Source organism: Dunckerocampus dactyliophorus, chromosome 4, assembly GCF_027744805.1.
Source record: "Dunckerocampus dactyliophorus isolate RoL2022-P2 chromosome 4, RoL_Ddac_1.1, whole genome shotgun sequence".
Lineage (NCBI taxonomy): Eukaryota > Metazoa > Chordata > Actinopteri > Syngnathiformes > Syngnathidae > Dunckerocampus > Dunckerocampus dactyliophorus.
The window spans coordinates 27089619-27112665 of record NC_072822.1 but is presented as its reverse complement, the minus strand read 5'-3'; the positions used below and the strand labels follow the sequence as shown (position 1 = coordinate 27112665).

Sequence of the window (23047 nt, the reverse complement as noted above, 5' to 3'; positions counted from 1 at the left end):
TAAGTCATTGACTCGGTGGCACTGATTTCATTTTCAAGAAATTATTTTATTCAATTGGAATATTAACAAATCCAGAGTTTTTCTCGGCAGACACTGTGAGGTTCAGTATTGTTAAAAAAAATAAGGACCAAAACAAGAAACGTTGCCATACATTGTACCCCATGTACCATGATTGGATGCGTTATTGTGCATCGATATCAACTATCTAGGTCAGGGGTCACCAATGTTTTTTCTTGCGAGAGCTCCTTTTAGAAAATGAAAATGGCCACAAGCTACTCATTTTTGTAGAAATGATTTTCATACCTTATTTCAACCCAAACAGATCAAATGTGCTTGTTTTACCAAAACATTCGCAAAATGCTGGTATCCACAACTCACATTTTATCTTTCAGAATACTTTTCTTTCTAGTGTTGTCACATTTTTAACTGAAAACCTGAATGAAAAGCATTCTTGCGGGCACCTCATGTGGTCGTGGGGGGCTACCTGGTGCCCGCTGGCACCACGTTGGTGACCCCTGTTCTAGATGATGCTTCAGTCGCAGCCGCTCACTGTTACTACTACACAGGATGCTAAATACCTCTGCCCTCAGCCCTAATCTCATGAAACATCTCTCACACTACACTATTTTGCATATTTGAAGGTTTTTCACAAAAGTAATGCCATAATTACTTCCCCTGGTAACTATTTACATTTATGAAAAAAACTTATTCAGTCATGAATTCAATTATATTTTGGGAAAAGTAACTTTGAATTTGTAAAAATTAATTTGTCCAACAACTGCTTATCACATCTGTTATAGATTAGGTCCACTTGTCTACTCTATGGTACCTCCTCTCCTCCTCCCTCACCCTGCTGTTGGTAAGCATGAGGGGGGTTCGGGCTGTTGGAGCTGAGGGGAGGAACTCTGAGCGCGTGCCTTGATCGCCTGTGCTCACAGCGAGAAGCGAAGATGCGTCTTCCCTTTCCTCCAGTAACGAAACCCTCGAGCTCCATCCTCTTGTCCCAAAGCCACAAACTGTTCCCTTCACGGCTTTCCAGAGAGGACTTCCCGGGTCTGTGCTGGTGCACCGCGGAGGAGGCGGCCAAAGTAGACAGCAAAGATCGTCCGACCGGGGACCACTACTACGAGTCGGTATGGGTGCGCTAACGAAAGGGCGTCACTTTACCACGGCTGGTCTTCTACTTCTTGTTTGTTGCACATCTGTCACCTCCAAAGGTAAGAAGGATCATTGTGGTTGCTTTGAAGCATTAGCCCCGTTGTTATGCAAAATTAATTGGATGCAAACATGCTTCACGCATGTTGGGGGGCTGCAATTATAACGTGTTCACGTCATATTTGTGCAGTAGTTTTGTGTCTATCACCATCTTTTATTAGGCTCGTGTCTCAGTTTGAGCTTTTGATTTGTGACGCCGTCTCAACACTGCCAAGTTTGTCTCCTCCACATCCCCGCACTCAAATCGATGCTAATAGTCAATTTTAACCGAGTCCTTATACATCATTAATAAGTCTGTGCAACAGGCATTTTTTCTGGGGGAAATTAACGGAATCAGTGCGAGAATCTTTTTATCCATCCAGTGGTTGTCCTTGAGGAAACTGGGCTGTATAGTTCGTTCATATAGTACCCAAGTTTTTTTGTTTGCTTGTTTTTTTTTTTGTTCAGAGCAGAATTTTCTCAAGAACTACATTCGAGGTCACTTAGGTATATATTTTTTTCTCTTGTGAACATCGCACGATGCATGTGTGGTGTTTCCTTATTTTGTAACCAAACAATCTTAACAATTCAAACATACTAATTATGTCTGTATGTCATGCAGGTGCATGAAGGATGTGCTTACCATTTGGTGTTGATTCAAATTATGAATCTGTTGGTTAGGTATCATTTGTATGTTGTCCCATACCACTGCCAAATTGGTACTGCTGCTGCTTACCAAACCTAACCGGTCCTTAACAAATGAAAAACATTCAAATTGTGTCCAAAAACAATGCCTTTTTATTTTTAAACATTTTTTGACATTCAAGGTGAATGGAATAGTAATTTAAATACTTCAGAATTATAAATAAAATGATTATTAAGTGATAATTGAACAAATATGAAATAAAAGCCACAAGAAAATGCTCATAATTATCATCATCATTATTAACACAGGGAATGTGCAAAGTCAACAATTGTGGCAATTGTTAGACTACCTTTGCAACAGTGTTTACTATTCACGCAAGACTTGAGTAGTCATTGAGCAAAATGAAGTTAGTGTAACAGTGACCATGATTGGTGGATAATGAGGAAGCATTGTGTGTTGGCGTGAAGTGTGTCGGCGACGTTACTTGCACACGATCACCTTCAAGCACTTGTTGCAGGTGGATAAGTCTGTATTAATTTAGCCCTGAAATGAGGCACCGATTGCTTTTTAGGTTACGTTGGCACAGGTGCCGTTATGATAGCAAGCTTTGGTACGCATTCATACTCAGTTATGTTGTAGTTTATGATATGTATGATGATGCAGTACACAACCATTTCCTATATTAGGAGGACACGTCTCAGATCTACACACAAACTAAATAGACTTATCTTATTTGCCGTATACAACAGCTTGCCATTGCTGTCTCTCCATTTACAATTTCTCCTCGACTTTGTTTCGGTCACAGTTGTATGAATTAAATTTCACATGATAGAAAATGGATGGATGGATGACTTTGTGGATAATTTTGGAGTCTTTCTTTTGCTGCATACCTCACGATACGATACAATTTGATTGATACGATGCATGGCTCATGGTAACGATAATATCTCAATACGGTGATAGGGTGAAACGAAACCAAAAATGTAATAGTTTATATTTTGCAGCCTTCAGCTGGGATAGGCTCCAGCTTATACTGTGACCCTAATGAGGATAAGCGGTTTTGAAAATGGGTGGATATTTTGCTTCATATTTTAACCAGTAAATTACAGTAGTGCAAAAACAGTGACTGTTTTAGGGCAAGTGTAAAACAGGATTTTATTTTAGGTGCCTGACAAACATTGACACTATTTTAAAGTCATCAGAAACGACAACATCTCATGTCTATTAAGTAGATGAACTCTATAAAGCAGAAGCATAACAAAAATAATTATTTAGTGTAGTTTTGTGGTAGTGACATAATTACCGGAAAGAGGCGGGGATGAAGTTGAGCACAGTGTTGACAATAAAAGACTTAAACTAAACACACGTCTCTTGACTGAATAACACAACATTGAGACATTTAAATAGAAAAATCAACATTTCACTGACTTGGCACAGTGTTCTACACGAGGAGGTGGCTTTGTCATGCCACCCGTGTGTGTGTGTGTGTGTGTGTCGTATTTTTGTGAGACACTTCTTGCATCCTGTAAAGTACAGTGTTATCTCATCCATGCTATAATAGCAAAAGTGAGTCCACACTTTTGATTTCAACTATGCTGATTGATTTCAACTAGATTTCCATTTAACTTTGATGCCCGAGTCTTCTTCTGCTTTCATTTCTTCTTCTTCTTCCGTGACTTCCGCCCAATTTTCTGCTGCTCTCGCGAGAAGCTCCTCCTGGATGACATGTAAAATGTTGACTCACTGAGGTGGAAACGGTGGAAAACGTTTGTAACGGGTATATTGTAATAGTAATGAAAAAAAAAACAATCGACAATCCATCATAGGGTTAAATATTGTGATAGTTTAGTGTCGATATTTTGCCACACCCCTACTTTCTGTTATGAAAGGTGGTAGTTATCAAATGTAACTGTCCAGGAATGAGCGCATTCCAGTTGGCAATGATGCGTGCATGCATATGTGCACATTTGCGTCGGTGTTCATCTGCCTGCCATAATGCCCCAACACCACTACAGTAATCCCTCGTTTATCGCAGGTAATGGGTTCCTGACCCAACTGTGATAAGTGAATTTCCTTATTTATAAATGGAATGTTTTCATAGAGCACAGAAAACCTGTTTACGAACTTCAAAATGCATTTTTTTTTACATTATTAGAGCCCTTTAGACATGAACTAACACCCTATCGTCACCTTTGCACTCATATTGCCCAATATAGTAGACATAATAAGAGAAAATAAGACGTTTAAGGCTCGTGCGCATGCTCGTGTGTGTTGTTGTAAATGTGTGAGTGAGAGGCAAACAGGAAGTGATGAGTTTCAACTTGGTGTGGGTTACATCCACAACAGTAGCCCTTGTTAGGGATTATTGTTCCTGTTGTGAGATCATTCAAACCTGCAATAAAAGCCTCTTGTTCCGCCGATCAAGTCTGGTGCTTGTGTGTCTCGCCAAACATTACAGTAACATTACTGACACCTAGTGGCCAGTGTAGAATACTATACATCATCACAGTGTCTTTGAATGTGTCTTCTGAATGCCTTATATTTGTATTTTACTTTGTTTAGCCATTTTTATTTTATTTTATTTTATTTTATTATGTAAAAATATGTAATATTTGGTTAAATATGCATTTTTTTGGCCGTACCACGAAAACGCATGATGTATTAATAATTTTGAAGTGTGAAGTGGCGAGGGATTATGGTATGGACCATATCTACAAGTAATATGGACTTATTTTGTTTTACATTGATGTCATCTCACTCATTTGATGTGTCAATGCAGTAGCTGGTCCTCCTGTTAAATCCACTAAAGGACAAACCAGCTTTGTGGCAGAACAATTATGCCTAGGGAATACAGTTGCAAATGGATGTTTTGTGTGGCGAGAGTCACATGTTTAGAGTTATTGTGTTTGAAAACCTGCCCTTTTGTTGTGTAGCCTGTACTGTGCACTGTTTCACCTAGGTTTGCTGCTCTTTGGGTGGAGGGGCCATATAGACACAGGCACACACAGAGGAATCATGGTGGTTCACATGTGTCTTTTGATGACAGCAGTCAGATTGATCTACTGTTTTCTGACACACTCCCTGTCCGCTGGTGGGAGTCTGCTCACCTGTGTCTGTGTATGCGCATCGGGGCAGAACTCCATTGTGTTCGGAGAGCTCACGTCCCGGGACCACCTGTGGATGGTGAATAACGGTCCATAAAAATATCTACTTTTGACACAAGGCTCGCTCAAAGTCAGTATGCCCAAGTTGTTCCTGTATCGTCAGCGCCCCATTGTTATCTAGCACTGCCTTAATCTTCTTGGGCATGGAATTCACCAGAGCTGCACAGATTGGTACTGAAATCCTCTTCCACTCCTTCATGATGACATGACATGGAGGATGACATTCTTCCATCACCTTCAGCTTCCTTACCTTGAAGGTGTGTTTGGGGTCCCTATCACAGCCCAGTTACAAACAGGACAGAATCACTGCACATGTGGAATTCATGTTATAGTCCAAGACCATGTTGTGCCACCGCCATGCTTGACAAATTTGCTCTCTGTTAGTGCTGCACACTGATATAATGCACAATTTTCATGTTTTCACTCTTATCACAGTTTTTCAAATATATTAATTATTAAATCATGCTGTTTTGTGGTTGAATTCTGCCTCTAATTAGTCAAAGAATATGAATATTAAAGGTAATTTTACATATTTTTTTACCCAAATTAAGCATTTCCAAGCATTAAAATGAAGCAAAATGCAAATATAAGGCATTGAGACGGCTCATTCAAAGTCGTTGTGATGATATGTAGTATTCTTCACTGGTCCCTAGGTGTCAGTAATATTACTGTAATGTTTGGTGAGACACACAAGCACCAGCCTTGACCCCCGGAACAAAAGGCTTTTATTGCAGGTTTAAATTATCTCACAACAGGCATAATAATCCCTAACATAGGCTACTGGTCTACCCTTCACTCTGCTTACAGCAACACACACGAGCATCCATCCATCCATTTTCTATACCGCTTCTCCTACACACACGAGCCGTGTGAGTCTTATTTATGTCTTCAATGGTTTGCTTTCTGTTCTTGTGTCTACTAATACTGTGTAGCGTGAAGGTGACTATGGGGGTGTTATTTCATGCCTAGAAGACTCTAATAATGTTAAAAACTGTATTTAGAAGGTCGCAAACGGTAATTCACGGCCAGTTAACCACGATAAACGAGGGATTACTGTATTTGATAAGTCTTACTTAGTCTTTTAAAAGTGAAAGCTGCATTTATATTAATTTTATAATTTGCAGATGGTTTGGGCAGTGCTAACAGCATCTGGACAAAGACTGAGACATATTTACTTCTTTGACAATATCTAAAACTAAAGGCACTTCGGCATACAGATGGGACTGCAACTAACGAGTATCTTTTTAGACAATTAATCTGAAGCTTGTTGCTTTCATTAACTGAGTAATCGGTTAGGCCCTAGACGGGACAAGTCAATATGAACCAAACACAGTTAGTGATTTGGTCTGCAACATATCAGAAAAGAGGGAAAAATGTCCATCACTGTTTTCCAAAGTCAAAGCTGATGTGTGTGAATGTCCTGGATGATGAAGGAAATGTAAAAATATTCACATTTGAGAGGCTGAAATCAGAAGATATTTACATTTTGAATCAGTTTAATCAAAAAAACGATGAATTCAATACCAAAATAGTTGATGAATTGATTAATTGTTGGGGCTGTGCTTATAGTACTGCATCATTTGGGCTGTGCTAACTACTTCTGAAGCCATATTTACTTCTTTAGACAAAATCTAAAACTTAAAGCCCTTTGAAACTTGGGTGTACAGGTATTCCAGATTATATTTTTGTCTGTGTTTCTTTTTTATTAGACAGTTTCATATTCTACTGTTGTTCCAGAATTTACAGCAGATATGTTGTTTGCTGTGTGGTGGAAGAACATGATTGACTTTTGAGTAACAGCACAGCACATCCCATCAGTGATTTCTCAAATAAAGTGTTCTGTCGCCATCCTTCGATGCACTTAAAAGCTTCTTATTGAACCTTGAACATTCATTTGCTGTCTGCAAGAATCACAGCAACATTTTGGCCACCCCTACAAACTCCTTGTACAAAACAGAACACCTCTTGTGTTGCCATTTGTCTGCTTGTCACAGCCATCTGAAAGGCCACAAATCTAGCAGGTGACACGCACACATTGACTCGATGAACCGCACAGCAGCTTGGCTGTTACGGGAGTCACAAAGCTTGCCTGCACTCAGGAGAGATTTAAACTCTCAAGGATCGATGGTAATGTTTGCATGGTTGTGGGTTGACAATGAGACTGGCGCAGTGGGTCACGAATGGGGCTCTTCCTGTGTAACTTAAGGAAACATGGCAACAGCAGCATAGAAATTGTTACAGCATAGAAAACCTGTTTACGACCTTCTAAATAAGGTTTTTAATATTATTAGAGCCCGCTAGGCCTGAAATAACACCCCCATAGTCACCTTTACACCCATGTTACTCAATATAGTAGACATAAAAAGAGAAAATAAGCCATTTAAGACATAAATACTGTAACAATCATGTTGGTGTGTGTTACTATAAATGTTTTCCGGTGCTAGGGAAGCTGAGTGGGGTGCGGACAGGAAGTGGCGTTGGGGGTTCAGAGTTGACTTTTAGCTTGGCGTGGTTTACGGCCGTTGTAGTAGCCCGTGTTAGGGATTATGGTGCCTGCCGTGACATCATCCAAATCTGCAGTAAAACCATGTTGTTCCGGCAATGAAGTCTGGTGCTTGTGTGTCCCACCAAACATTACAGTAACATTACTGACACCTAGTGACCAGTGTAGAGTACTACATACAGTCGCAACGTCTTCCTTGTCTTTACTTAATTTGTTCTTGAAAATGATTTATTTAGGCAAATAAAAAACGTAAAGTTTGCTTAAATATGCATATTTTTCACCGCATTCAACCACGAAACAGCATGATTTTACTATATTTTTGAAAAACTGTGACAGAGTGAAACCGCAAAATTTGAAGTGCGAAATGGCGAGGGATACCGTATCTATTTACACATGTAGGGCCCTATGAAATCTGTTTTATTTTTTCTCAAATTCCACTTTATTTTTTCCTAAATTCCATTTTGTTTTCAATTCTAACTTTTTTAAACTCCAAATTTTACTTTTTACACTTATGTTAGCGTTATTAATGTTATCTATTTTTTTTGACACCCGTGTTTTATTACCACTTTTAGACAGGCTTTTCAAGGCCGGAAGTTTGATGTGTGCTGAAAATGTGTTTTGACTTCTGGGCTATTTTGCAGCCGTGATCAAAACAAAAGCAGAGACTTGAATGAGAAACACTATTCAATTCATGAAATAACTCATGGCAAAACACAAAATGCAGTGCTTCTCTTGCTTCGCTGCCACATTGTGTCTTTGGCAACAATCACATCCTTCTTGAAGGTAAAAGTGACCTTAAATGCTCATTTATCCCTTTCATTCATCATTTATATGCATTTAGAATTGTTTTCTGCATGTAAAGCTATAATTGTAAAACTATAAAAACGTGTTTTATGTTAACATTTTTGGCTTTCTGGAACACATTTACTGTAGATTATTTCTGATGGCGAAAATTGATTTGGTTAGGGTACATTTAGTTTTTTTTTGGAACAGATTCATGACACGAGCCAAGGTTCCACTGTAATTGGTAGTTGAATGTTAGTTTATTCATTGTTTGCTTCAGTGGAGGTTTGTATTGTGGACGGAGAAAGAAAATGAGTGAGGTGTGGAGATTAGCTCATATTTATTTTAAGGATTATTGAAGTTGCTCGTAATTGGCAGTCATGCATTGCAGGGTATTGCAAACATGATATACGAGAGAAAACATTGGCTTGTGGAATTAGTGGATTTTGTACTTTTTCTTTTTTTTTTGTTCGCGTTGACATCATATCAGAAACTTTCCATTCAAGTACCACATCTTACATCTTACATCTTGCATCTTACTATATATAGCAAGTATAGTCAACTGTATTTGGAACGCAGATTGTAGCTGTGTACTGTATTATTTTTCTTTGGTATGAAAGGACAGACTGGAAAAAATATGCTTGGAATTGTTGCATTATTTCTGGGAAAACCTAACAGGGTTTTCCTGAGTCCAGACAGTAAAGCAGTTCTATATTGTCAGTAGCGTTGGCAGACTGAATCGACGTGCAGCTGCCATGGGTGACAATGTGTGCAGTTCAGTGCCCAGATTTACATTTAAATGAAACCAATGGCCATACATTCAGAAGTGATATACAGTAATAATGATGGTAATATAAGTAAAGTCCACTTTCATATTGGACTAGTTCTCATGTGGGATTTGGCGCCTGGACTTGTACAGTTTATGAGTTATGCCTTTTCTGGCTTCAGGCTGTACCCTTTACATCTCAATGAGTGGATTAATCATTTTCCTCTCTATAAGTCCTAATGTAGTCTTCACTCACCCCTGGTGCTCATTTGGGTCGTCTGGCTGTGTGGCTCAATGGTACACACATTATTATCCAGCTATTCTATTCTCACTCATATCTGTAAATCTTTACAGCAAAGGACAAGAGATATGGTATTAAAATATCTTATTTTCCAGCAACTCGACAGATACTAATGCTCTTTTAACCAATATATAAACTGCTTACATGATTGTTTTGCTGCATCCTCATTACACTGACAACTGCTGTTTCCTAATGGGACTGACGCAGACTTTAAGATGGCATTTAGGAGAGTTAATTACACAGCCTACTTTCTCTTGGATGACGATGATGGAATATAGCAAGACAGTTTCATCTGTACCATGTTCTTTTCATTCCTTCACATGAACTGGAAGCTGAACATTTCTAATTTGGAATAGGACCAAATTGTTCACTGTTGCAGATAGTGTATCCACTTTGTGCATTTTGTTGGCGAGAAAATTGTGGAGTGGCAAGTGGAAAATGTGAAATTCTTACTTTGTGTAACAGAAGCAAAATATATATTCATATAAAAAATCCTGGTTCATTGTTATACAAAGGAGCTGCAGTAGTACGCTGCCGCAGGGAAAAACTTTAAAAAAATATATTTTTGCACCACTGCCAGTGTTTACACAGGCCAGAGACCTTGCTCCCAACAAAGGTGGTGGACAAATACTGCACTAAATGTGTTCCATTTTTAAAGATTAAATGCATATAAATGATGGAAAAATAGGATAAATGAATATTTAAGGTTACTTTTACCTTTAATGAAGACGTGATTATTGCCAAAGATACGATGTGGCAGCGTGATCAACATAGACACCACCTTCCTGTTTTGCCATGAGTAATTTCTTGAATTCAATAGTGTTTCTCACCTTCTTTATCAAAAGGCTGGCACTTGCAACTTTCTTTGGCTCCATTTTGGCTTATTTTGCAGCAAAGTTCAAAAGAAAAGCACAGACTTGAGGTGAGAAATACTCATGGCTATTATCTACAAAGTTTTACTATGATTAACTCATGGGAAAACATGAAGGTGGCCCCCATATTGACCTTGCTGCCAACAATCATGTCTGCAATTAAAGTAAAAGTAACCTTAAAAGTTCATTTATCCCTTTCATTTGTCATTTATAAGTATTTATATGCATTTTGAATTGTTTTCAGGATGTAAAACTATAAATGTAAAACTATAAAAATGTGTTTTGTGTTAACATTTTTGGATTTCTAGCGCTGATTAATTTGATTTACATAATTTCTTTTGGGAAAAATGTATTCGGTTAGAGTACATTTTGGTTTGAGTTGGACCTTCTGGAACGGATTAATGATGCTAACCAAGAATCCGTTGTGCTCAAATGTATATATAAAGCCCATTTCAAAAATAAGTTGGCATTCATCACAGATGGGTCAAATTACCAAAACGCAATAGTCGTACACTGTTAATATTACTAGGGTTTAATATTCGGGGTGCACCGATTACAATTTTCTGGGCGCACACCGGTCTTTAAAAAGCCTGACCAAACAATTCCGATTTTGGCCTATATATATATATATATATATTTTAATTTTAAATAATTGACAGCATACACTTTTTATTTTCCTTATTTTGTTGAAAAACATTTAAGAATACTCTTACAACAAACTTGATTTGACTGCATGTGGGGTTGTTCTTCCGAATATAACTGAAAAGTTTAGAAAATTGCAATGCAAACTTTCAAATTATATAATTTGCTTTAGTCTTTTATTTTTTTCATTTTAAAAACAAACAAAACTTGTTAACACTGCAGACCTGATTTGAGACTCTTAGCAAAAATAAAGTGCAGATTTTGCCTCTTTTCTGATATGTTGCGGACCAAACGACTAACTGTTAGTTCATAATGATTACTCGATTAATCAAAACAGCAAGCGTCCAATTAATCGTCGAAGAAAATAACTGATAGTCGCATCCTTAAAAGTCTGATCTACAGCCTTTGATATGCCAAGTCACATGGTTCTTGGCTATTGCGCACCTACTCTCATGGCCTTGGGGTAGCTGTTCGAACATGTCGTCCTTTCATCCATGGTGCACCGGCACGCCTGCTGAGACACTACAGCGCTTCCGGACAAGTTGTGATGAATGGTGTTCCCGGTGCCCATTCCAGCATGCTGTGTCCTTCCCTATGTGGAGGGACTCATGGCCTTGGGTAGATGTGAGTCATTGGCCTGTCCCTTTGACCAAAGGGTGGCAAAAAGGGCTGCAGCAAATAAACAAGGTCCAATACAAGAGTGATTCAAAGATCTGCCCCTTTTAAAAGGCAAGAAGATCCCAAAGGTGTTTGATGGGGTCGAGTTCCAGGCCAGTTGTCTGTATCAGACATATACAATCGCAAGTGTGTCATTTTCTTAAGCCAAAAATAGTCTTTGCTATATAGTGAAACCCCGGTTAGTGTACGCCCCAGTTAGCATGTTTTTTGGTTAATGTTGAAAATTTACGCCAACATTTTGCCTCTGTTTCCATTTTTTTTGCTTCCATTTTTTATATATACCACATGTCTTGTCGTGTTATTAATATGCTGCGTGAGTCCAGCTGTGTTCTTAATGGATTTTTATCACAAAATGTCCTTGTTAGGCGCTTGCTAATACATGGAAACAAGAACTGGAAGTCAGCTCAACTATGATGTCTTCAGCGGTTGACTCTGTCGTTTTTCGCTAACTAACACAGTTATGGCAAATTGTTAACACAACACCTTTATATAGTTTTACAATTATAGTTTTGCATGCATAAAACAATTCTATATATAAATGATTAATGAACAGAATGAATGAATGAACAGTCATCGGGGATTTGATTGTTGCCAAAGACACGACAACTGACAACACAACACCTTCATGTTATTTCTTCAATCAATTCAATCATGATTCTCTTTATCAAAATGCTGGCACTTGCAGGTTTCTTTGGTTCTATATTGCAGCCGTGATCAAAAGCAAAAACATACATTTAAAGTGAGAAACATTCAAGAAATAACTCTTGGAAAAACACAAAGGTGGTGTCGTTGTTGCTGCCACATGGTGTCTTTGGCGGCAAGCACGTCTTCCACTTCAGCTGCTTGTGGAAGACATCTTCAATGGCAGCCTCTGGGCCTTTGTCTGACTTTTCAGATATCCCTGCGGTGACTGTTGTTTCTCGTGGTACAAGTTTTTAAATCAATAACAGTTTCTCAGAGATTTTTTTTTTTTTTCATTCAGTCTTTCCCAAGCCCCCAGGGAGAGATTTGACCGTGTCGGGGAGTTTGTCGTTCTGGAAAGCTAGTGCGGCTACCTGTTGCTGGCTAAGTTTCGACCCACGCGGCTTTTGAAATTATTTGTGCAGAATTTCAACGAGTGATAGTCTGGCGTCAAAGCTCAAGAGTTTTTTGTTTATTGAGCCGAGAATGTCAGCAAAGTTGGTAGCTGCAGAGGTGGTTGGAAATGATGACTTCTCCGGCAGTCTTCGCTTGGAGGACGCAGTGGTGGCGTCAGACGTGTTCTATGCTCTCCTGAGATGAAAAAAGGGTTAAACGTAAATTGAGTCTTATTAATTGGTCATTTCATTCACTAAATGAGTACACAGTCGTTTTTGTGGTAAGTAATGGGTCATTGGTCATTGTCAGTGACATTTGAAGGTGCTCCTCCCTGCATTATATATTCACCTAAACATGTATTAGTTTCATTACATACGAGGTAAAAGCCACACATATCGGCTCATTTCGACTCAGTCGACATTGACTTGACTCAGTCAAATTCTTTGTCACCTATTTAATTACATCGACAAAGAAAAGAGGGCGCTTGCACCTCAAACTTGCACTGAACATTTTGAATTGCCACTGACTGGACAAGGCCTGTGTGTAATGTGAAGTCCAGTCACCATCATCTCTTGTGTGCTTCGTTCCAATTCATCTATTCTGCACATCATTTGCGTTATAATGATATTTTTCTTTACTTATAATTTATAATGATATTTTTCTTTATTGACCTATGGTCATGAGCTTTGGGTAGTGACCGAAAGGACAAGATTACGGGTACAAGCGGCCGAAATGAGTTTTCTCCGTATGGTGGCTGGGCTCTCCCTCAGAGATAAGATGAGAAGCACTGTCATCCAGGAGAGACTCGGAGTAGAATCGCTACTCCTCCACATTGAGAGGAGCCAGATGAGTTGGCTTGGGCATCTGGTCAGGATGCCTCCCGGACGCCTCCCTGGGGAGGTGTTCAGGGCAAGTCCGACTGGTAGAAGGCCTCGGGGAAAACCCAGGACACGTTGGAGAGACTATGCCTCCCAACTGGCCTGGGAACGCCTCGGGATCCGCCGGGAGAAGCTGGACGGGGAGAGGAAAATCTGGGGATTCCCTGCTTAGGCTGCTGCCCCCGCGGTAGAAGATGGATGGATGGATGGATGGATGGATGGATGATATTTTTCTTTTGCTTCTGTAAAGCATCCATTTTCTGCCAACTCAGCAATTTGTTTACAAAGTGAAGACTTATTGTTCTTCAGTTCCTTGACATTTTGTGAAGTTAATCATGTCATCATGTTTTTATTTTTTGTTTTCTTATTTAGCTCCTTGTTATTTACTGAATTCTCCCTTCTCCTGGCGTTCAAAGAGTACCTGGTTTCTGGCTTTCTTCTACCTCCTCCTGCACCCGGGATGACAGAAGCATTTTTTATGTCCATTCGGTGGTAGTCAATAACTTTGAGGTTCAGCCGTTAGCGACAGTATCTTGCCTTGCCAGCTATTATTGGCGGTCATAACAATTTTTTTTGATGAGTTAGTTCTTTATGCTAGATGGTATTCAAGCCAGTGGTGTCAGCAACCAGATCTATAATTATGGTCAAAATCTATGTACAGGAAAAATGACAAAATAGTACAAAACTCTGAGACCGGGAGACGTCTGTTCTTCTTCACATGTAGGGACAAAAACGGAGATAAGTAACACAATTTATGAGAACTGTAACATTAAATTTGATAGCAGTGGGCTGTGACAGAGGCCACTAATCACTTCAAGCAAGGGTGTTAAATGGTCACTCACATTTGGAAAATGTTGCACACTTTCATTTTCTATTCTGGAAATTTTGCTGATTTTGTTTTCCGCAAAGGCACCTTCCTATTCGCCTTTCTGCTTTATAGCCTATTTTGCATATGTTCTGTCAGTAGAATGGGCCGTATCTCTCATATAACATTACTCACTGCAAGCGTCAACTTGGATTGACAAATGAATAGAACCACCCGTCACCACAATAGAGACATCCGACATTTGTTTACAGCATGCAGTGCCTTAGGAGAAGACGAGTTATGGATGGGGAAACGAGGTAACCTCTGTAGCACTCACAGTGATGTTTTTGGGTAGAAAGTGATGAAAAACTCATAATGTCCTCAGCATTTAGTATATATTTGAATTGTACTCTTTGTTTCGTCTTGGTGGGCAGCTTCTGTAACTCATCAGTTCCTCATCTGCCTGAGGCATACTCCCACAGACTACTTTTTATGCTTGAAAATTTCTCTGCTGAAAGTCCTTTTTGGCTTTTGATACAATCTCATAGTTCTCCAGGGTCAACACCCCAGTGGATTACTTTTCCTTCTATGGAAACTGATGTTTACTCATCTCAACCTTGTGGACAAAGCTGCCTCTTTACTGATTTGCTATGGCTTGTGCCTACACAACATCCAAGGAAAATGCTTCTTTTGTTACTTTTTTTATTTTCTAAACTGCATATGCCTTAGAATTTATAACAATTATGCAACAATGTGTTGTGCATCTCCACAGTGCCTGCTTGATTCAATGTTCCCGTCAGTTATGGCATTCAAAAACATACATTTTAGCAGTGGCAGGCGGTGCATTTGGTTTCTGGGCCTTCAACATCATCTGAAGCAATTCAAAATCAATATTTACTTAGTAACATGACAAAATTATTCATCCTTTTCAGTAAAGAATGTGAGTGTGAATGGTTGTTTGTCTATATGTGCCCTGCGATTGGCTGGGGACCAGTCCAGGGTGTACCCCGCCTGTCGCCCGCAGTGAGCTGGGATAGGCTCCAGCATACCCGTAATGAGGAGAAGCGGTATAGAAAATGGATGGATGGATGGACATCTACTCACCAGAGATGTCAATTCCTCCTCCTCAGTCTGCCATTGTGGGCGTAACATGGCTTGTAAAAGGTTTGCGCTGATCAACCAATCAGAGGATGGAAACGTGCTGAGGTCACTGTGGGCCGGCTAGCTGGCCCTGAGGGGCGAATATGAAGTCTGATTGGCTAAAAAAACAACCCTCATGGCTAATAGTGAGTATGTGACAGTGGCCAACACTCCTGATTCCGAAGGCCCTTGGCAGATTACACTGATATGGCAACACATATCAGCTGAAATCTAATTGGACAAAACATACACATACACTACTGGAAGCAGCGCAGCCACAAAACATGCTGCAAAATGAAATTTTAAATGTAGGTCAGTGCTTCTGGTAATGGTTAGGCCAGCAGAGGGGGCCTTGCTGGCCCTGACTGCATACTGCTGCAATCTGGTGACCTCCAAGGCAGAACACAATCCATTCTGGGACTCCTGTGATTTCTTTGCATTTTAAAACAAATTCTCCCATAGGAAATAATGGTAAAATAAATAATAATTGATCCCAGGGATGAACTGTAACGACATCATCAAAAAACCTTCATCATGAAGCTGGCTGGAATCATTTGAGAAAGCAATGTGTTCCTGTACAACATATGAAATCCTTTACGTCTGACAATAACCTTGGCTTAATCTTGGGCACGTTGTTATAACAAACTTATTATAACAACTTGTTATAACAAACACGTTGTTGTAAGTACAGTAGAGCCTTGGTTAGTGTACACCCCGCATAGTGTATTTTTTGGTTAACATAGATAATTTATGCCAAAGTTTGCATTATTTTCCGGTTAGCGTACAATATGGTGCGTGTCTTGTCATGTTAATCCACTTTTGAGTGAAACTGTGTTTTTTAACATATTTGTATTAAAAAAATATCCTTGTTAGCAGCCTATTAGCTTGCTAAACAGGAACTAGAAATCAGCCCTGTCACCCGTTTATAATGTAATCAGCAGTTCACTGTAGTTCTTCGCTAACTAACACAGTTATGCCACAGGTCTCAACAATGTTAACACAAAACAGGTTTTTATAGTTTTGCAATTATAGTTTTGCATGAATAAAACAATTCTAAATACATATATATGATGAATGAAAGGGGTAAATTGACTTTTAAATTGTTACTTTTACCTTCATTGAAGACGTGAGACAAAGACACGATGTGACACGAGATTAACACGTACACCACCTCCATGTTTTGTGCGTGACGTTATGCTGTGTGTATTGAACACCAATACGTTGGGAAAGTCACAACATTAAAAGTTGGTTGAATTATAAGCTAGCGGGCGTCAGGGATGTTCGACTTTAGGGGCTCTGCTTCATGTGATTGAAATATTATGTCCAGTGACTTGTGTACAAGAAAAGACTCTTTTTTGGTCTTTTATATTTGCAGTTTAATATTGTGTTCTGACCAGAGGGAGGCATACTGAGTGAAAGCTTTCCTCACGATACCCCCTCTCTACTCATGTGAAATCCATATTCGGGCTTCAAGCCAACGATCCCCTGCAAAGTAACAAAAATCACCTCCCAACACTGAAAAGCTTTTAACATCATTCACTTTCGGATCAGGGGTACTCGACAAGCTGTAAGTACAGAAAGATGCTGGAAGTTGGAGCAGGAGAAGCACTTTTATGTGCCGTATGTTTCAGTATGGTTAATAAGCAATAACACTAATTTATGCACTGTCAAAACTAGGCAGTTTAAATTTGGAATTCAGCATGATCAATGCCAGATCATTTTTTTAGAGCTGTCAACCTTCCAAACTAATTAATACACAGATCGAACAAACATTGTGATGTGTGTAACGCTGGTGGTTATTCACTAAAAATGCACTAAAAATGCAACAAATAAAAACTAAGAGTAACAGCAACATCGATGGTGCTCAATGGACGCCTGCTGTATGTGCAGATTGTGCAGAATAAATTGAAGTCATTCATCAGCACTGTGCGTTCTTGAGTAATGAGTAGCCCTCAGGGCAGTATGGGAAGGAGAATTGTAATTCAAGACAAAAAAAAAGTTCAAAAAGCATTTCCTGACATTTTTGTTGCACTTCATTGGTATCTGGAAATATTTTTGTCTAGCTGCAGGAGAAGAGGCCAGGAGAAGTATGGAATGATATGGCAAATATAAAGACAAGCATAAGAACTCAAATGGATTACATTAAATTAAAGGATAAAACCTTGAATCCATGTCATTCCTTATAATCCCCATGGACTGCTATTGCTTAAATTACAATGTGATGCGCTGCTTCACTTGTTAGCAGCATGTAGTTTTTGTGTCTGTAATCAGTTCATCATACATTATTAGCATACATGTACCACTGTTAAAAAGCCCACCATTTGTACATGTTTGTCTTTTTATTTCACTCATAATACTTTTTCATCAAGCGTTACTTTTTGCCTTTTCTTCTGAGGTTCTTGAACTCACCATAGTTGTTGGGAAATGCAGAAGTGAAACTTAAATTGAACTTCTACACTGTGACTCCGATTCCATCTGTTCATTGATCATCTTACATTTTTAATCAATAGTGGTGACTAACTACAGTTTACGTTTTATACTTTCAGTGCAGTTAATAGGTGTATGAGGCATAATTTAAACCTGGATCGTGTATTGAGCTTGATAGCTTCCTTGGCAGTGAACAATGCAAATAAAGAGAGAGGGGTCTTGGAGCTGATTCAAATAAATTGCAACACTTCTATTTTTTATCACTTTTATTGCAAATGTTGATACAAAATCAGAGGAGAACATGTAAATGTTACTTTTTTGGGACTGCCTCCTTGAAACGTCATGTTTGTCATAATGAGGTCTTGTAAATGCACCAAACAATGATCATAGGGCCAGACAAGATCTTATATGTCAGCCACAGCCCGGATACAAAGCCACTACAGCTTTGCAAGGACGCCTTGTACGGTTCTCTTTTGCAGACGGATACTTGAGTAGTAATTGCCTTTTAGTGTGTCTGTAGTTTGAAGCCGTAGTGAATGTAAATATGATCAAATGAGATTCTGATGGTGGCCTTCGAGGCGGATGGAGTAAAAAGCAATAAGGAGGAATGATATCACAGGACACGGCAAAATGCAATGATTACATTTATTTCCACTTGCCTATTGCAGGTGGTGAAAATGAGTACTCGGGCTCTCTGTTTTTTTGGTAGTCCCCACATTCATGACATATTAGGAAAACAAGAGTGCTTTATCAGTGTCCTTTGATAGAGGTCTTGGATCATTTTGACTGAATTAATTTGCATGAAAAAACAGTTTTTGGCTTATAAATGCACTTTCTGTATCAAACATCTTACTGTATGCCAGCAGAGGATGGGTTTTCAGCTTTTACTGCAAATTGCCCCTTTTTTCTGTCATCAAATCTGACATTCGGATGGATACTTGTCATGTATTCGCAGCTGAAATAGCCTTTTTTCATCTCTGTCAGGAGCATAACTTCAAAGACCCAAGGTAAAGCAAGACTCAGCATGTAGTGTAGCATAAAATGTATATAGAGAATTTGTGTGTATATACATTGTTCAAGGGGAATTTGATTAAGGCATTAATAGGGTTGGGTATCGAACCGGTACTTAAAAAAAGGGACAACATGTAATGTTAGATATGAGGTATTTTTAATGTCATGTATGTACAACTTGTAGGTAAATACTGTCGTGAAGTATTGAGAAACCATTCAAAGACACATCTGCAGTTTGAGGTAGAAGACAACAGTTAAATATACTGCTCAAAAAAATTAAAGGAACACTTGGAAAACACATCAGATCTAAACTGGGGGAAAATGATCTTGAATATCTTTCCTGATAATAAGTGGGTGATGTATTAGTAACAAAATGATGCCACATAATTTGATAAAAATGAAAATGATCACCCTATAGAGGGAGGAAATCAAACACCCCAAAAATGAAAGTGAAAAAATGATGCAGCAGACTGGTCCATTTTGCCAAAATGTCATTGTAGCAACTCAAAATGATTCTCAGTAGTTTGTGTGGCCCCCACGTGCTTGTAGGCATGCCTGACAACGTCGGGGCATGCTCCTAATGAGACTACGGATGGTGTCCTGGGGGATCTCCTCCCAGATCTGGACCAGGGCATAAATGAGCTCCTGGACAGTCTGAGGAGCAACCTGGAGGCGCCGGATGGACCTAAACATAATGTCCCAGAGGTGTTCTATTGGGTTTAGGTCAGGTGAACGTGGGAGCCAGTCAATGGTATCAATTCCTTCATCCTCCAGGAACTACCTGCATACACTAGCCACATGAGGTCGGGCATTGTCGTGGACCAGGAGGAAACCAGGTCCCACTGAACCAGCATAGGTTCTGACAATGGGTCCAAGGATTTCATCCCGATACCTAATAGCAGTCAGGGTGCCATTATCTAACCTGTAGAGGTCTGTGCGTCCTTCCAGGGATATGCCTCCCCAGACCATCACTGACCCACCACCAAACCGGTCATGCTGAATGATGTTGCAGGCAGCATAACGTTCTCCACGGCATCTCCAGACCCTTTCACATCTGTCGCATGTGCTCAGGTTGAACTTGCTCTCATCAGTGAAGAGCACAGAGCACCAGTGGTGTAGTAGCCAATTCTGGTGGTCTATGGCAAATGCCAATCAAGCTCTACGGTGCTGGGCAGTGAGCACAGGGCCCACTGGAGGACGTCGGGCCCTCAGGCCACCCTCATGGAGCCTGTTTCTGATTGTTTGGTCAGAAACATTCACACCAGTGGCCTGCTGGAGGTCATTTTGTAGGGCTCTGGCAGTGCTCATCCTGTTCCTCCTTGCACAAAGGAGCCGATACCGATCCTGCTGAGGGTTGAAGGACCTTCTACGGCCCTGTCCAGCTCTCCTGGAGTAACTACCTGTCTCCTGGAATCTCCTCCATGCGTCCAGGTACGGCAGTGATGCCCTGGTCCAGATCTGGGAGGAGATCCCCCAGGACACCATCCGTAGTCTCATTAGGAGCATGCCCCGACGTTGTCAGGCATGCGTACAAGCACGTGGGGGCCACACAAACTACTGAGAATCATTTTGAGTTGCTACAATGACATTTTAGCCAAATGGACCAGTGTGCTGCATCATTTTTTCACTTTTATTTTTGGGGTGTCTTTGATTTCCCCCCTCTATAGGGTGATCATTTTCATTTCTATCAAATTATGTGGCATCATTTTGTTACTAATACATCACCCACTTATTATCAGGAAAGATATTCAAGATCATTTTTCCCCAAGTTTAGATCTGATGTGTTTTCGAAGTGTTCCTTTCATTTTTTTGAGCAGTGTAGTTCTAAACAATAAAAAATGACATGGTATTACCAGAAGGTACTCCTTTCTGGACATCCTTCCATCTACGGGAGTGTGGCTTTTGGCAGACCCACAGCTTATGTAAAGGGTGTACTTCACACTTAAACTGACAGTTCCGATTTTTTGACATGAAGTTGTATGACTTCCCCATCAGTAGTGTAGTGCATCAACAGTAACATACCCCACAGTTTGTCCCGTGAGCCGAGTTCTGGTCAGATTTTGGTGATGAGGAACGTAGTTTTGGCTAGTCGGTGAGGCCACTTAAGTAAAGAGTTTGGAACAAAAGTACGTGTTCCATATACACAACAATAGACAGGCGACAGCGCACAGTGATACGATGGGAGAGAAAGTAACACTGAGCGATTGTGAGGTCTGATTTTTTGAGAAGGTATTTTTGTGATGCACGTGTTTACTCTTTGTATTACTCTATGTATTACTCTACCGAAATCCGACCAGAACTCGGCTCACGGGATGAAGTGGGGGAAAAGTCACTGTTGATGCACTACACTGCTGATGGGGATGTCATACAACTTCATGTCAAAAAATCCAAACTATCCCTTTAAGTGTGAAGTACACCCTTTACATAAGCAAAGGGTCTGCCAAAAGCCACTCTCCGTCAGGTCAAGCAAACCTCTTCTTTTGTGCAGTTGGCGTGCAGAAAGATCTTCAATATTCTCCTCTTTTGGGGTCTCAAAACCCCCAAAACGAAACAAAAAAATGTCCCTTGTTTATATCCCAGTATCCAGATGTGAGAAGACTGTAAGGAACATTCATAATTGATGACATTGGTACAGTTCAACTTGGTTGTTTCAATAATTGCGTTCCTTGGTGATCACGATGCATGTTTCATCCTGAGGAAAGTGTTATGTGCAATGTTTCAGCTCTCATTATCACCGTCCAGAGGATTTTTGTGCCTTGGTAAAAACGGTGTTGGCCATAGTCCCTTGCTTCGCTCACCTGCCAATGAGCTGCTTGATGTCATATGGAGGAAGTCTTTGTGATGATGGGGTTCCTTTGTAGAGACGTGTTGGTGACTTGACACGTCACATGATGAAGGAGGGCGCTTCCTCGTCGGCAGCCTCCTCGATGGACGTCATCTTTGCTCAAACTGGCTCCTTCCTCGATTCTGGCCCTCTGGATGGTTCATCTGAGATGGAATGGTCTCCGTCCTGGGATGTCGCTAAGCCTAAATATACAGTTTATGAAATAACGATCCTGTATATTGATAGTGTTCATAATGTTACATGTTGGACAAATATTAGACCCCAAAGCACGAACAGCAGTTAGAACTGTTTCACAAGGTTCAACAACAAAAACTGTACTTTGACAGTGGATACCCCAAAGATACACAATAATATAGTTCCTCACCACTTCATGGATCGAACATCGTGTGCTCACACGTTTTTTCAAAAATTAATAAATGACCGTTTTGTGGTTGACTACAGCCTATTTTTGGTAATTTAAAAACAGCATATTCAGCAAATTGCATATATTCTTGGCCTAAATTAAGCATTTTTAAGCATAAAATGACTAAATGAACTAAAATGACAGCTTAAGGCAATGCTTGGGAACCTATGGCTCGTGAGCCATATGTGGCTCTTTTGATGCCTGCCTCTGGCTCTCATACGTTTCTTAACATCCATCCATCCATTTTTTTATGCCTCTTATCCTCATTAGGGTCGCGGGGGTATGCTGGAGCCTATCCCAGCTGATTTCGGGCGAGAGGCAGGGCACACCCTGGACTGGTCGCCAGCCAATGGCAGGGCACATATAGACAACCATTCATTTTTCCCATTCACACCTATGGACAATTTAGGGTTGCCAGTTAACCTAACATGCATGTTTTTGGAATGTGGGAGGAAACCGGAGTACCCGGAGAAAACCCACGAATGGTGAGAACATGCAAACTCCATACAGAGATGCCCAACGAAGACTCAAACCCATATTCTAAAATTGTTGGCCTTGCCTAAAAATGCACACATTTATCTGTATTCAGTGTGAAATAATGTTATATGGCTCTCACGGAAAAACATTAAAAAATATATGTCTTTCATGGCTTTACGGGATTGAAGGGCGTTGATGAACTGTAATCTACACTGGTCACTAAATGTCGCTAGTAACCCACGCACCAGACTGGATCGCTGTCAATTGTTGCAGGTTTGAATTATCTCACAACAGGCACAGTAATAACAATAATTGTCATCATAATCATAATAATAACACGGGCTACTGTTGTGGCTATACTCCAACTAAACGTCAACTCTCAATCCCCAACGTCACTTCCTGTCCACACGTGCGGAAGACATTTATTGAAACACA

The 23047-nt window shown here is 40.0% G+C and overlaps 1 protein-coding gene across 4 annotated transcripts in view; it reads left to right on the top strand.

The window, feature by feature from the left end:
• Positions 1–885: 885 nt before the first annotated feature.
• Positions 886–23047, top strand: part of unc5db (unc-5 netrin receptor Db) — a 258492-nt gene continuing 236330 nt past the window's right edge. For all 4 annotated transcript variants that reach the window (XR_008569990.1, XM_054772926.1, XM_054772927.1 and 1 more), the window contains exon 1: positions 886–1217. Coding sequence is in view for 3 of the 4 variants with exons in the window: in XM_054772926.1 (XP_054628901.1) it covers positions 1136–1217 (82 nt within the window). In the remaining variant the exon portion in view is untranslated. The remainder of the gene's footprint in view (positions 1218–23047) is intronic.